Source organism: Plectropomus leopardus, chromosome 22 (genome assembly GCF_026936395.1).
Source record: "Plectropomus leopardus strain MGB_pleo_1.0 chromosome 22, ASM2693639v1, whole genome shotgun sequence".
Taxonomy (NCBI): Eukaryota; Metazoa; Chordata; class Actinopteri; order Perciformes; family Serranidae; genus Plectropomus; species Plectropomus leopardus.
The window spans coordinates 6944717-6958856 of NC_142197.1; the positions used below are offsets into that span (position 1 = coordinate 6944717).

Sequence of the window (14140 nt, forward strand, 5' to 3'; positions counted from 1 at the left end):
TGAGGCACTGACACCAGCAGATTTATTGTTGAAAATTCACAGAAACACCAATTTTAGAAAAACAGAACAAGCCACATGCTTTGAAAACTGTTTTGCTGGAAACCACAACATTTCACGATTGCATGCCATCCAACTGCAGTGGAAAACCTCTCACAAATAAACACACAAACCTGAAGGAATTATCAAAACCCTACATTATTTTGTGGCATTTTCAAACTTCAATATATCTCCTATTCTGCCCTTCAAAGAAAAAATGTTCTGCTTGTAACCAACCGCTTTTCCGTGATATCCCATTTGTGCTTACCAGACAAAATATGCATCTTATACAAAATCTTCAGTATTCTGCTCCCAAAGGCAACCTAAAATATGTTGTTGTGGAGTCACTGGATGCAAAATGTCTCTCTCTGCAGGTACAAAGTGCCGACTGATGGCATACTGATGAATACTCAGGATTTCTAAGTGGTGAAGACAGTTCTACGATTAATGTACAGACACAATCCTACAGCCGTTAGTGCTATTTGTATTACTTTATCACTGTTTATTGCTAAGAATCCTGCATCACAATCTAAAAGTCGATTCCAGGAGGACGCAGAAACGTCTCGCTGGCTCATCAAGCAATATATCTTTTCAATTTACATATGCAAAAGCTAAATTATATATTAAAATGTGCAAATTGACATACATAGGTGAATATGTACATACATACAGATATTTCTCGAGCAATTCCTTCAAGAGAAGAAGAGACGGATATGACATGTAGAGAAAAGTCACCAGGTAGGAAAAAATGAAAGCATGTAGGACAACAGAAACCAGGTAAGAGAAAAGAATTGAGGTTGGAGAAGATAAACCAGGCAGGAGAAAAGAAAAACAGATAAAAAAAATAAATCAGGTAGGAGAAAATACAACAGGAGCATGTGTAAAATTTTACAGCACATAGAAATAAGAGTGACGGAAGAAGCAAACAGTGATGGAAAAAATAAGCCACAGGTGGAAAGGAACATATAATGGGGGAAACAAGTCCCTTGCTAATTTGACCAGGTAATTAAAATTAAAGTGTCCCTCGCAGTATTCCCATTTTTTCTAGTGTTTTGGCAAACAGATGACACGCCCATGGAAATTATATGTTTTGGCGCCCCGGCTACTTGAGATGAGGGATGAATTCGGACCAGCTTATATTGGCCATTCCTAAATCCTCATCATCCAGACCAGAGAAGCTAATGTCCACTAGTATCTTGCTCAGGCTGTCGTTCATTGTGTCCAGGACGAGGCCCTCTGTGATTGAGCGGTTGACAGGTGTTGCGGCGCCTCCTGCCTGAAGCAGCTCTCTGGAGCAGCTGCTTCTGAGGCACTCGCTGGGAGAGTCTGTCGGTGCGGTCGCTCTGGGGGGGGCGGATGTGAGCAGCTCTCTGGGGGAGCTGAACAGAGGCCACTCTTTAAAGGGTGTGCTGTTGAAGCTGAAGGTGTTGTAGTCATGCCGCGGCGTGACTGCGGGACCGCCTGGCGTGCGGATGGGGCTGAAGTCCAGAACGTTTTGGCTCCCTTTGCCCACAGGGGTCACTTTCCACGGCTCGGGTAAGACTTGAGAGGGAGGCTTGCTGGGCGTGGAGGAGGTCAGGTGGATGTTACTTTTTATGGGGGTCTTGAAGGAGAAGTCTCGATCAGGGCTGTGCTGCTCCTGCTGATGCTCTTCCAGCTCAGTGTCGCGCATGTCCTGGAAAGTTGAAGCGTCAGAGGCTACGCCAGAGTCAAAGAAAGTATTATTGGGGCAGAGGAGGACAGGTTCCTCGTGCTGAGAGTGAACCAGGCGCTGTTTGCGTCGAGAGCCGCTGGCTTGTCTTTTGGGAGTGGCTTTGGGAGTCTCGCATTTGATTGGGACACCTCTCGGCTCCTCCTTCACCTCCGCCGTGAGGTCTTTATTCTTCTGAGGATACATTACCACAGCTGGGGCGTCACTTTGTGTCACCTGTCGGGCACACAACCATGAATTTCACGATTCTACCAGTAACTGTGTCCCTCAAACACAGACAGAGGGTTGGGGTTGGCAGTGCGTCTTATAGGACCGGTGCCTCCGGAGCTGAATCACAATGCAGATTTCAGTGCAAGTCTTTTTTTGCACATTCTCAACTTGTGCATAAAAAAATAAGTGGAGGCCAAACTTTGATTTTCTTTTTGTAACAAAATTACACTTAAAGTGCAAAATGCGCGTATGCAACCAACTGCAACAGACACAGATTATAGCGAATGATGTACTGTCATCGCACAGACCACTGAAGCTGTCTCTGTTGTCTCTGGATGGCCTGTAACACGTTTATGTATGCACACATGGCTGATCACAGCACTCTTCCAAGAGCACAGAGGAGGAATATTAGTTGCTTAAAACTTTACTTCCACTGTTCAAAGTGCTCTCCATTATCATACAACCATTGTTTTGCTTTGTTTTGGTTTGACTGACGCTCGTTTGCTACGCCCTCCACTGTTTATCTCGAGGCTCCAACTCACAATGTTCACATTACAGTACTGGATGAAAAGCACCGACATTTGCATTTTCTTTTGCAGGCTTTCTAAAAATTACGTTACAGTTTGCATTACGTTTGGATGGAAAAGCGGCTAGTGTTGCTGTGGTGGATGGAGCGGAGGGTTTGAATACAACTCTTAAAGACCAAAGTCAAGTTCCCGTGTCTAAGTAGCCAGGCTCACATGAGTTGGACTATTAAGGTGGACCAGCTATTGTCACTACAGGGTGACGCTCTCAGCTGCTCACAGATAATACAGAAATGTTGGGCTGCTGAGTCTCTCCTGAGTAAGGAATATATATATGATTTATTGATCCCAGCTCAAAATGTATTTTTGTTATTTGTACTGTTTCTTTTATTCAGTGTTTAATTATTGTAGTTTACGGTTCATACTTGAATTAGTTATGTGAATTTGTAGACTTCTGTATTTAATCATAGTTATATGAGAAAATAGCCCTATATTTTAAACTGTTAAGAGTTTATATATTGTTCAATTTTAAGGTCAAATTTTGGCTTTCAATAGATAGCCAAAATTTGTTGACCATTTCTGTGCTGCATTTGTTTTTTTAGGCATTGGTTCAGGCATTGTTTAGGCACAAGTGCAATTTTAAAAGTAGAATTTTATCACTGGTAATGGGGGAAAAAAGCCAAACAGTATCAAACCCTTTACACACATCCCAACACAAATTGTTTGCATGGAAAACTCTAGCCCTCCAGCAAAAAACTGATCCCGTATGACTTTTGATGCTCAGAAATCTAAGATGTATTTTAGCAATGTAACATTTGGCTTCTCAAATACAGAACTTCAAAGACACTAAGAGTGTGTGTTTGGATTTTGCCATATTTCTGCAACACATGACTTGCTTGAGCCTTTACCTTAGGAGCGATCCGCACTCTCTTGGCTCCTCGAGAAGTGTTCTGTTTCTGCTGCGAGCAGGACGGGGGAAACGGGGCCGATGAGGACGGCAGGTAGACGGAGGAGGTGACGGGGAGCTGGATGGGAACCAAGTAGGAATCGGTTCGAGGGAGAAGAGGCTTCATCCTTCTCTCTAAATGTAGAAAAGACAGCAACTTTCAAAAAAATAATAAACTAAAAAGAATTTCTGACATTTTTGCCCATTTTTAACTTTGACCTCCCATCTCTTCTAAACTCACCGGAGCTTGTTGGTGTTTTTCTTGCATCAGGAAGAATCCTCTTTTGTTGCTGTGAAAAATCAAATGACAAACATCCATTTATACAGAAAGTATACTGCCTCGGCGATCTTATTTTGCTCTCTTATTACAAACTACACCTGTTCTCTCCCTTGTTTTAGAGACTGGCAAGCTATAATGAACAAAAGTCAAAGTTAGACCTCTTATAACCACCTCTATATACAGTCATGGAGGAATGATGGACCTGTTTCTGAGTATACACACTCCTGAGTGGATAAGGCATCTCAGAGCAGACTAGTTTTTCAGTGTGACTTCAGCCTCCCTGCTGCTCACATCATCTCCTTCTGCAACAAAAAGATCTCCCTCGACCTTAGACCTCCAGCTGCAGCTGCACTCTTTGGGGTAAAGGCTGTGGTAACAACAAAAAAAAAGTAAGTGAAAGTGAATATATCATTGTCTGTCCCTTTCCTGCTTTCTCCTGCCTGACTGCAGAGATGAAGACTGTTCCTGGAGAAGTGGAAGGATAAAACCATCTTACTTGGTTGGGAAACAAAAGCATTGGCACGGGAACAGGAGCAGTCATTGGGTCACAACCAGGCTGTAAAGAAAAATGTGACGTGAGAGGGAAGAAAAGTCATGAAGATTAGCAAACAGAAATCCACAGTAACTCCCTGACACCATGGACAATAATAATGATATCAAATGTACAAAACAATGAACAGTGAAAACAAAAAATCTATTCAGTTTGAGGGCTTCCTTTATTCAAAAAAAAAGAGGAAGAACGTGGAAAAAGGTGACAGCGTTACAAAGTCATTTGTGCTCACCTTGTACACCTGATCAAGAGTGAGGCACCGGTTGGCCTCCGGTCGGATCGTCCAAAAAGATATTTTACCATCTGGTGACGTCTCACGAATGAACATGTCGTGCAGAGAGAGGTTATGGCGGATGGAATTCTGCGATTTCAAACAAGAAAAAAAATCTTTAATGTGTGTTTTGGTAAGTGATGTTCTTAAGCTGCTTTTTATGCACCCACAAATAAAACATCTATCTCTCTGTTATACAGCACCTTCCATCCCGGTTTGGCCACCTCTTTGAAGTACGGGAAGTGGTCCTCGATCCACATGTAAATCTCTTTCAGGGTCATCCTCCTGTTCTTCCGGCTGTTGATTGCAAACTGGATCATGGCCATGTAGGAGTATGGCGGTCTCTCTGACATGGGTTGCTGAACAGCTTCTACCTCGATTTGTGCATTTTGCACCTGTAAGAGAAACAGAGGCTTGAACACATGATACCAGGGTGTCTACAGGTATCAAACTCTTCAATTTAATGCTTTTAAAGTCTTTTTTTAACTACATTAATTTTTTTAACACAAATCATTTTTTCAATAATTTACAACCGAGCTACTTCACAGAAAGAGCTTCTACTCCTTTATTTATTGTTGTGGAGGTGTGAAAATACCTCCAACTGCATTTGCCTTCAAATTAAAACCAGACAATACTCTAAATCTAACCTCAAGGTTGTCGAATAATTTCAAATCTAGCAGCACAGCTGTGTTCTCATTGTAAATCACAATGACATGACATTTTAGTGAGGCAGACTAGGTAAAGGATGGTGTTTTGGGGGACATGTTGAGACATGCCTAAGATCAGGACCCCTCCACACATGCATGTTTTCACACTAAGTTAATAATCACACTGAGGTGGCAAAAACAAGCAGCTGACCTGAAGAGTCTGTGAATCAGTAGGTTTTACGTTCTCCTTGTTGGCCATCTGCTTTGCAGGATCTGGTTCGAAGGTGCATGTGTTCATTCGGCCCAGCCACTGAATATTGGTGAGGCTGTCGTCTAAAGGACCACACTCCAGCTCCTTATTCACTAAGAAAGAAAAACAGAGAACATCATTGCTTAACCCTTTAAAACCTGAGCAAACTGAATTGACTGCTTTCAAAAACAGAGGAAGAAATAAGCCACTTATTAAGATATGGCCCAAAAATAAGCAGGAAATTAGTTTAAAAAAAAAAAAAAAAAAAAGATAAAACAAACTCGAAAATGACAAAATATAATAATAATTTTAAATATATATGGTTATAATAATTATAGTGTTTTTTGGGGACTTTTTCCCCCAGAATTTTTAAAATTTCCTTTTTTTAACACTAATTTTAAGGTCATTTTTTTGGCACCTTTTACACATTTCTTACAATTTGCAGACCATTTCTTGCCAAGTTGTCCATTGCCTTTTTCCTCATGTTTTCCAATGAAATCACATCAATTTGCTTAAGTTTCAAGGGTTAAAAAGCTTATGAGAGGCATCTCAATGCAGCACACAACAAACTGATGTCGATCCAGGTTTAAAGGGGTTAAAGAAAGGAGGGATTAATGCTATTGGTGCTATTATAGGTGAAAAAATATTTTAACTCCACAATTGTACTTGAAAAATCTTATTTCCGTACATGCTTTGATTCCAGTGAGAGGTTTAGCATCTGGAGAACTGAGCGCAGTTTCTGTTTTCATTGGTTGTCCAACTGAGCTGTCATCCCCTTCAGCAGCAGGCTGGCACACAGATCCACCGTCACGGCTGCCATTCCCACTCAGAAGGATAAACTTGTTTGGTCCCTGGGCACCACACTCTTTGCCTTTGACCGTTAGGGCCCCGATAACACTTTGCAGGTCTGCTGTTTTGGGGATGACGACCACCTGTGTGTCAGACATGGAGGGGTGGTCCATGACGCGGATCCCATCAGGGAAGCTGCTCTGAGTGGCGGCTGATTTTGAAGGCTCTTTGACACCTGATGCATCAGCTTGGCTCTGCGGTTCAGCAACTGGTGGATCATTTTGCTGGAAAGGCAGCTTTCTTCTTCTGAGGATCAGGGGTCTCCTTGGGCTCCGTCTCATGGTCATTAAATCAGTGAAAGTGGTCCCTGGTGTTCACTAGTATTCTGTACAAAAACAACACAAAAATGCAAACATGTGGATCCAAATAACAAAGATAGATTTAAAGCATCCAAAGCACTGGAAAAAAATATAACACTACAACACACAGTGTTAACTGGAAATATCTGTAGATTAACGTTTACCTGTCAGTGCAAAGTTACTAGCTAGAGAGTCAACAGTTGAACCTTTCCTCTTTAGGACAATTAGATTAACACGATGAAATTAATATCAAATACCAGTCACCAAGCACCTTTGTGAGATAAACTACAAGTTAATAATGAACCACAAGATGAAGTCCAGCTCCACGTAGTCTCTGTATCCGTTTTTTAGCTGTAAAATTGGTAAATTTAGCAACTTATTTCCAGATCTGTTGGTTATGTTTCCTGGCGACTCCTGCCTTCTAGAACAACAGTCGTTAGTTTGCAGTTAGCATGTTTTGTGTAACCGCTGGTTCTTTGGCAAACGTCCAACGTTTATACGCATCATATATGACTTATTTCAATATTAGAAAAATAGTTAGGACTCTATGAAAATTTCGGCTGATATTTAAGCCATCAGACATCCTTCTATCTAACAAAAAATACAAACATGTCATCACAAAGTAGTTACGTTAGCTAGTTAGCTAAGTGTAGCAACAAGAGGTGTTGCAATAAACTGAGTTATATTTATTACAACAAACGCTACATTATATTGTGAGGAATGCCGAATTAAAGACTTGATTATTATTATTGATAAAACATTTTAATTTTTAATATCGATGCACATCTGTAGAAAACGTAGTGAAAGCATTACAATTTGATATTTCTTAAACGGGGTTCAATGTGACATCTCGTTGACACACGAATGACATGCATTGGGACACGACATCAATGTTACAATAAGTTATTTGTGGGAATACTTAAAACTGAAAATTTACATATTAGCTATTACACCTCGAAAATATTGCTAACATTACATTGTCGCCAGATGGCCGTTTGAAGCTAAGCTACATTAGCTAGGTGGTTAACCATTACGTAAGGCTAGGCTACGAGCTAGCGGGCTAACTACGCTATTGTATCAAACGGCAAAGTTGAATAAAGCCAAACCTTCATATTACTGCGATGTTTCGGGTAATTTCACTCAGTCGGACGTTCACTAGCAGTTGTTTCATATCCTATGTCGAGACAAAAAAATATATGATATCGATGATATTCTCTCATTTAGTGTTATTTACATGCCGTCTAGTCGCGTCAGAAACGTTTTTGAATTTTGGCGCTGGGGGTGCCACTACCGTCACTTTGATCACGTGGTTTAAAAATGAACCAATAGCAGCTTGATAAAAGACCACGTGACAGCCAATCAGCGACGACGATGCTGGAAACCGGGAAATAATAAGTAAGAAGAGGACGGAAAACAAAAGAAGTTAATAGCAGACATCGAAAGTGGAATAACTAATCGTTTATACATTTATTAATTGTTTACAATAATGACAATGTCTTGCGTGAAGTATCACATTTAGGTAAGTATAATATCAGGTTAGCAACTGCGAATGAAAAGGCTCAAAGTTACACAGCTGACTGTTTACATCTGAACCATAAACAGTAATCTGGATTTGGTGACAGTTTTGAGCTGATGTTTTAAATACATTGATTAAACGATGCTGTCATTCCTTCAGGTCATTGGGAATGATTTCTATTAATGCCCCGTAAAAGAGCCAGAAAGACAGATAAGTCTCCCCTGCGGTTCCTGGAGCGACCTTTGTGTGGAGCCAGACTCCAAAATGTACCTGAAGTCCGAGCAGCACTCAACCCCAGAGAGTATTTCACAGAAACACAGAACCAGAACCAGAACCAGAACAGCTCAGCTCTTAACTCTTGGGTAAGTAGTTTCATTTTTGAACACTGTTTGGGGTGCGAAATGTCATCTCCCTCTTATTGTTACACCTTGTAACTTATGTTACTATTTTTGCACCTTGTTTTTTTATTATACTGGGCACCTTGTTTTTTTTTATTATTCAATAATTTTTATATTGCAATTATTTTTTATTATTATATTGTTCTTTTGCTGCTTATCCCGTACCTCATAGCTGCTGTAAGACTGCAAATTTCCCCCACTGTGGGATTGATAGAGTGAAAATAAAGATACAATATCTCTATACAGGGTGACGCTCTATCCACTGAGCTACCAGGCGCCCCTTATCTTATATTATCTTCTCATATCTTGTCAGCCTTTTTTAAGTTATTGGATATAAATCTCATGTATTAAGGTATTTCTTGCTTTGTTTATTTCTTTAGTAAGTTTATTATATGCAATTGGACAATTTGTCAACATATACAGAATGACAATAAATGAACCTTGAACCTTGAAAAGGCTCATTACTATTCAGCAATAGAGTCCACTGCTGAAGTATCCTTGAGTATCACTGAATCTCTTTTGGGTAAACCTGCCCTTCCTGTGCAGTTAGGGACTGTTCTTTATCAAAATTAGAGCTGGGGTGTGACTTTTTAAATTTATTTTTATTTAAATAACAACCAGTTCCTTATTGCACCTAATAATATTTATTATTTGTGATTTAAGTTTTATTCAGCTGTTTGTTTCCTGTTTTCCTGTAGGTAAGCCCACAGTTTGACAGTACAGTTGCAGCTGCACCTCTACCGAGACGAGGGAGGAGAAAATGCCACTCCACTACAAGCATCATTCACAGTTGCAGTCAGCTGTCCAGGAAAACCAGCGTGTGCAGATTCCCCTCGTTATCATTTCAGACAAGGTCAAGAGACCATTCTCATCAGCCAAAGAGTACACGCACAAAGAAGTCTGCAGCGTCTACTGTTGTGTCTGACGCTGGAAATCAACCACAGGGATCGGGCCAAATCAGAAGGACAGTTTCAAGTGCCCAGGACTCAGACACACCAAAGAGACAGCCGACCTCAATCAGAAAACGCAATGTGGAGAGACTTTCAGATTGTGCTGCATCTTCCAGCAGATGTTTGGACCAGCCTGAAACTCCATCGATTCAAGCGGCAGAGAAATACAGAATTTCAGCAGATGGTGTTTCCACACCTGTTTCCACTGAGTTCTGTAGTGTCAGTCCACCACCTGATGTGGACACTCCAACAGTAATTCAAGAGGGGAGTCCCTCCCTCAGCTCTCTACACTGGCTCCTGGCTCAGCCGTGCACACCACCATGTAATCAGCCACCTGACATTTTAGTGGCTGACACACCAGAGAGGGATTATGGGGTGAAGGTGACGTGGAGGAGGAGGAGGGGGTTGATGATGCTGTTAAAAGAGAGGGGCCACCTCTCTGATGCAGATGCATTAATTCACAGCTGATGTAGAGATTTGGGACGAAGAGGATCAGGCTGTGATATCAACAGAGAAGAGACATTATCATCGGACCACTTCTGTGACTGTAATTCTTTCTATGAATTTTTTTTCTTGCACTGAATGGAGTTGCTGCATTTTACTGCATTTGACCGTTTATTTCAATTAAACTTCATGATAAGCAAAGGATGTTATAACATTGTCACACAACCAGTCTACACAGTAGTTGTCAAGAATTGAAAAATCAAATCAAACAATGGACAAATTGCAATAATAACATCAGTATCCAAATCCCCTGTTTTTACATCTGACAATTTCTTAAGACCGATCCCATATAAACTGTACTGTTTGTTGTAGATTATATTGCAAATCAAAGCAAGCCCTTTTTCTTAAACACTTTGGGAGCCTATTGTTGGTTATTGTTCCACCAAATTTTCTGACCTGTCAAAATCTGTCACCCAGTTCCCAATTCCTAACTACTCAATGACTCACAAAATTCAACAGTATATTAAAGGGAGTCTGGTACCAGGTCACAGGATCTGACTGTTTTTCAGTTTTCTTGTGCTTCATCATTTTAATGGCAGATATGTGAAATGAGGTTGTGTCTATCTGGACTGTAACTGGTGTAAAATGCACACTATTAAGTAAACATTAAGTTTATCACATGAAATCTTGAGTGCGTGCTGTAATTAAACGGAGGGTGCTGCTGAAAGATAATTTGAGCTGCTTTTGGTGGTTGTGAGCAATGCTGTCTAATGTCAAACCTATTTTTGTCTATCAAATCTATTGCATAAAAATATGGAATAAATGTATAAAAGCAAACTTTATTCTTGGTTTATTAAGACTTCTGTTAAGCTTCACTCAGTAATTGGATTGCAGGGATGGTGAAACTCGGAAGAGGAATCTTTTTCAATACAACAGAAATACATAAAATAAAAATATTATCATGTGACGGTGTAATTACACTAGCCACTACAAAAATTGGCTCCACAGCCCAATGCATCTTCTTGGGGCCTGCAAGAGTGTAGATTTAGAGATCTGGGAAACACTGACTGATCAGAGCAGACTAGGCTTCATTGGGACTGGGGCTTAAAGAGACAGATGTTAAAAGTGAGCATTTCAGACAGAGGGTGAAAACAGGTATATGCAGGCAGACAGTTTGAGAAAAAGTAAGTGTTTTTTCAGCCTAAAAGCATGCAAACTTGTTCTTGTAGACATCCAGAATACAAATATTAACCTGAAAATGAACTTAATATGGGATCTTTAAAAGGAGATGGGGATTTCCTGAAATTATATCTCAATGGATTCATTGAGTTTCTTGAAATACTTGTCATGGTTGCTGTTGACCAAACCATTTTCTATTCAAATTATCTGAGATGATATGTTTTCACTTCATGGCCGAGACATATTTGAATAAAATGGGTGACATATTTCAAGCTCTCCACAACACACAACGCTCACTCGTCTCCAAAACATCCGCCAATCAGCATCTACGTAACAAATCCACCGACCAATAGGAACGCTCGTTGTTCGTGTGCTCGGTAACTAAGGACCGTGTAACAAGAGTTCCTCTCAACAGCGTCCACGAAAAGTGTTCTACTGCACGAGGATCTTGCCTAGCAACCGTGGATAAACATGAGTTACTACAGCATAAGGTAAAATAAAACGCTTATTACGTTGTATTAGCATCTGTTCTGGGTGTCCAGTTGTGTAATGAGAAGCTAACCGGTGTCGTTACCGTCTTCTGTTACCCGAAAAAACTTGACTGTCGCCCACAACTTTTATAGAGGCACCATTGCATACAGTAGAGGCTAGGCAGAGACAGCTAACGTTAGCTTCTAACGGTTACAAGCTAGCTATAACATCCCTCAGCTGGCAGATAAACGCACCTTAAACGTCTACTTTTCTTATTTTGACGCTTTATGTTACTCGTTGAATGTTAAGCTTAGTAGGCGAGTTGATGGTCGAAGTGTCACAGCCAAAAGAACGCGTCAAAATTGCTTAACCTAAACAATGGAAAAAGAAATTTAAAAACTACGCTACATTAACGCTACGACAAATGTGATTTGATAGGTTTCCCGCTGATAAACACCATAGCCTGGTCGATTGGTACAAATGTGGAAAGCAATGGCGAACTCGTCTTATCTAATGTAAAAAAAAGCAACAACTAAAAACACGTAACATGTATGTTTAATTACGTGTAATAGCCGGACATTCTTTGTTTATTACAACCTGTAGAGTCTTCTTGTAGCAAATCCATACATTTGTGTGTAATAAAGAGCAAATTCCTGAGGTATTTCCGTCTATACTGTTTAGGTAAGAACAATTACTACTCCCCCACATCGCTGAATATGTATGATTGCGTAGAGTTTAGGAATGTGCGATGACTAAACTAAGAATTCAGCTATGTCTGTTTAATTACAATGTAAGAAGTGTTATGCATCACAGAGTTGAGACACCCAAAGCTATGAATAGGTTTGAATACAGTGAAGCAAGAGGGTTAAGGACAAAAATGTTTGCATGTCATGTTTGAGCATGCCTCTGTCTATTTTGCGTCCGAGCATTCCTGCAAACACACATCACAGGGACAGTTCAGTACAAAATCATAAATAAATGTTTTTTTCCTGTTACTTGTAATACTATTCATAAACCCTTTGAAACCTGCACCAACATAACTTTTTTTCTGTGCTGCTGTCAGACGCCTCTCACAAGTTATAAATCTTTGAACCCTTTGAAAAATCGATACAGAATAATATTGCAATATTTGCGTGGCAATATTGTTTCAATACATGGACATCAAGTATCAATTTAATCAACTTTAAATACTGCAATTACAATAAAACATTTGGTAGCCTACAGAAATAATAAAATCAATTGCTTTTTATAGTCCACTGGATAAATTTTGCCCCAATAAAAATGAAGAGGGTTGAACAGACTGAAAACTTTCTTAACTTATCAGATATAACAGATTCTGACAACATTTTCCTTTGGGGACATATTCTGAAGTTGAAAAAGGTAATATATCACATTATATTATATTGCAATACTCTGCATACTGCAAAATGTTTGTATTTGAAATAATGCTGTGTCATGAATACCACCCCTAATGGCACTCGGCTTGTGGTGCTTAATGTACAAAAAATACATCTGAAAAACTCAACAACAGCAGTGTTTCTTCCCATAAATCACGGTTACTCAAGATAATCCACAGACCTTGTTGTGAGCTGCTTCATGTTGGAACTATTTTCTTTCCACCAAAGTACACCCACCAACTGAACCACTGCCCAGGAGGAAGCGTTCATTTACTGCTGGCTCACAGAGCGCAACTATACACAATTTCAAGCTCTGGATCAGAGGTCTGCTTTCAGGGAGAGAGCAGTGAGATAAAAATCAAAGTAGCTCCCACCCTTTCCTGTTACAGTCCTAGTGTGATTATTTGGGTTTTTTTTCAGATTGAAGACAAGAGCTGTCGTTTAAGACAATACACTAAATGTTTATTACAGTTACAGTAATGCTGAAATGTATTTTAATTGCCTACACATAAGTAGGTGTAGGTGTATAGCATTTGTGGTCACTTTTCAAACTCAAGAAAGGTAATACTTTATTATGTAGTGTGCATTAATAAATACAAATTAAAAAAAAAAACAAGGAAAGGGAAAGTAATAGATAAATGAATAAATAAATACTAATCATTTTGTAATAATTTTCAACAATAATAATATTAATTAAAAATAATCAATTTGTGACATTTTCCTCAGGTTATTTTTAAATAATTTTCCAAATCTACCAATTTCTTGCAATTTGCAGGATATTTCTTTCCAAATTGCTCATTGTGTTTTTCCCATGTTCTTGAGAAAAAAAATAGAAATCCATTTTCTCAGGGTTTACAGGTTTCAGTGCTTGTGAAAGTGATACAGCGCAGCAAGAGAAAAGTGATGTCGACCTGTGTTTTTAAGGGTCAACCACAGACCTTTTTTCAGGCTTTTAATCAAAAACCTATTCAAAAACCCATTGACTTTTAGACCAGGGAACCAGTGGTGCGAAAATCATCATTCGTTTCTGGGTTTTAGGACTCAGTACTGGGGTTCTCCATTGAACTCTGCAAGTACAAGCATGTCTTGTGTTTGAGTTGTGATTTACAGTGGTTTTGGATTCCAAAGATATACAGCCCAGCTGGCCAGAGAAATACACTCTGTTGCTCAATCGCTGAGACACTGAAGAAACATCCCTGGTATTTGTAATGG

The 14140-nt window shown here is 39.7% G+C and overlaps 3 protein-coding genes across 4 annotated transcripts in view; 2 read left to right on the plus strand and 1 right to left on the minus strand.

Moving 5' to 3' along the window:
- foxm1 (forkhead box M1) overlaps positions 1–14140 on the minus strand; it is a 25758-nt gene continuing 11618 nt past the window's right edge. Inside the window, exons 1-9 of one of the 2 annotated variants that reach the window (XM_042511067.2) lie at positions 7680–7861; positions 6114–6599; positions 5387–5538; positions 4732–4923; positions 4490–4618; positions 4204–4263; positions 3669–3717; positions 3390–3562; positions 1–1963 (exon numbers count right to left, since the gene is read on the minus strand). In XM_042511067.2, coding sequence (XP_042367001.2) covers positions 1139–1963; positions 3390–3562; positions 3669–3717; positions 4204–4263; positions 4490–4618; positions 4732–4923; positions 5387–5538; positions 6114–6561 — 2028 coding nt within the window. In that variant the 5' untranslated portion in view covers positions 6562–6599; positions 7680–7861 and the 3' untranslated portion in view covers positions 1–1138. Of the gene's footprint in view, positions 1964–3389; positions 3563–3668; positions 3718–4203; positions 4264–4489; positions 4619–4731; positions 4924–5386; positions 5539–6113; positions 6600–7679; positions 7862–14140 lie in introns of those variants that run through there. The other variant, XM_042511068.2, reaches the window with a different exon arrangement.
- On the plus strand, positions 7938–10718 carry rhno1 (RAD9-HUS1-RAD1 interacting nuclear orphan 1). The gene is made up of 3 exons (XM_042511073.2): positions 7938–8092; positions 8249–8451; positions 9186–10718. Exons 2-3 carry the CDS (start codon positions 8272–8274, stop codon positions 9903–9905), a joined length of 900 nt encoding a protein of 299 aa, XP_042367007.1. The 5' UTR covers positions 7938–8092; positions 8249–8271; the 3' UTR covers positions 9906–10718.
- The window catches only part of tulp3 (TUB like protein 3), a 26366-nt gene continuing 23670 nt past the window's right edge, over positions 11445–14140 (plus strand). Inside the window, exon 1 of the mRNA XM_042511071.2 lies at positions 11445–11551. Within this exon, the coding sequence (XP_042367005.1) occupies positions 11532–11551 (20 nt within the window). The 5' untranslated portion in view covers positions 11445–11531. The remainder of the gene's footprint in view (positions 11552–14140) is intronic.

Excerpts from the sequence above, each read along its gene's own strand:
- rhno1 (XM_042511073.2), top strand. The coding sequence starts at position 8,272 with ATGCCCCGTAAAAGAGCCAGAAAGACAGATAAGTCTCCCCTGCGGTTC. Across the intron at positions 8,452-9,185 it reads GCTCAGCTCTTAACTCTTGG|GTAAGCCCACAGTTTGACAG; the intron begins GTAAGTAGTTTC and ends GTTTTCCTGTAG.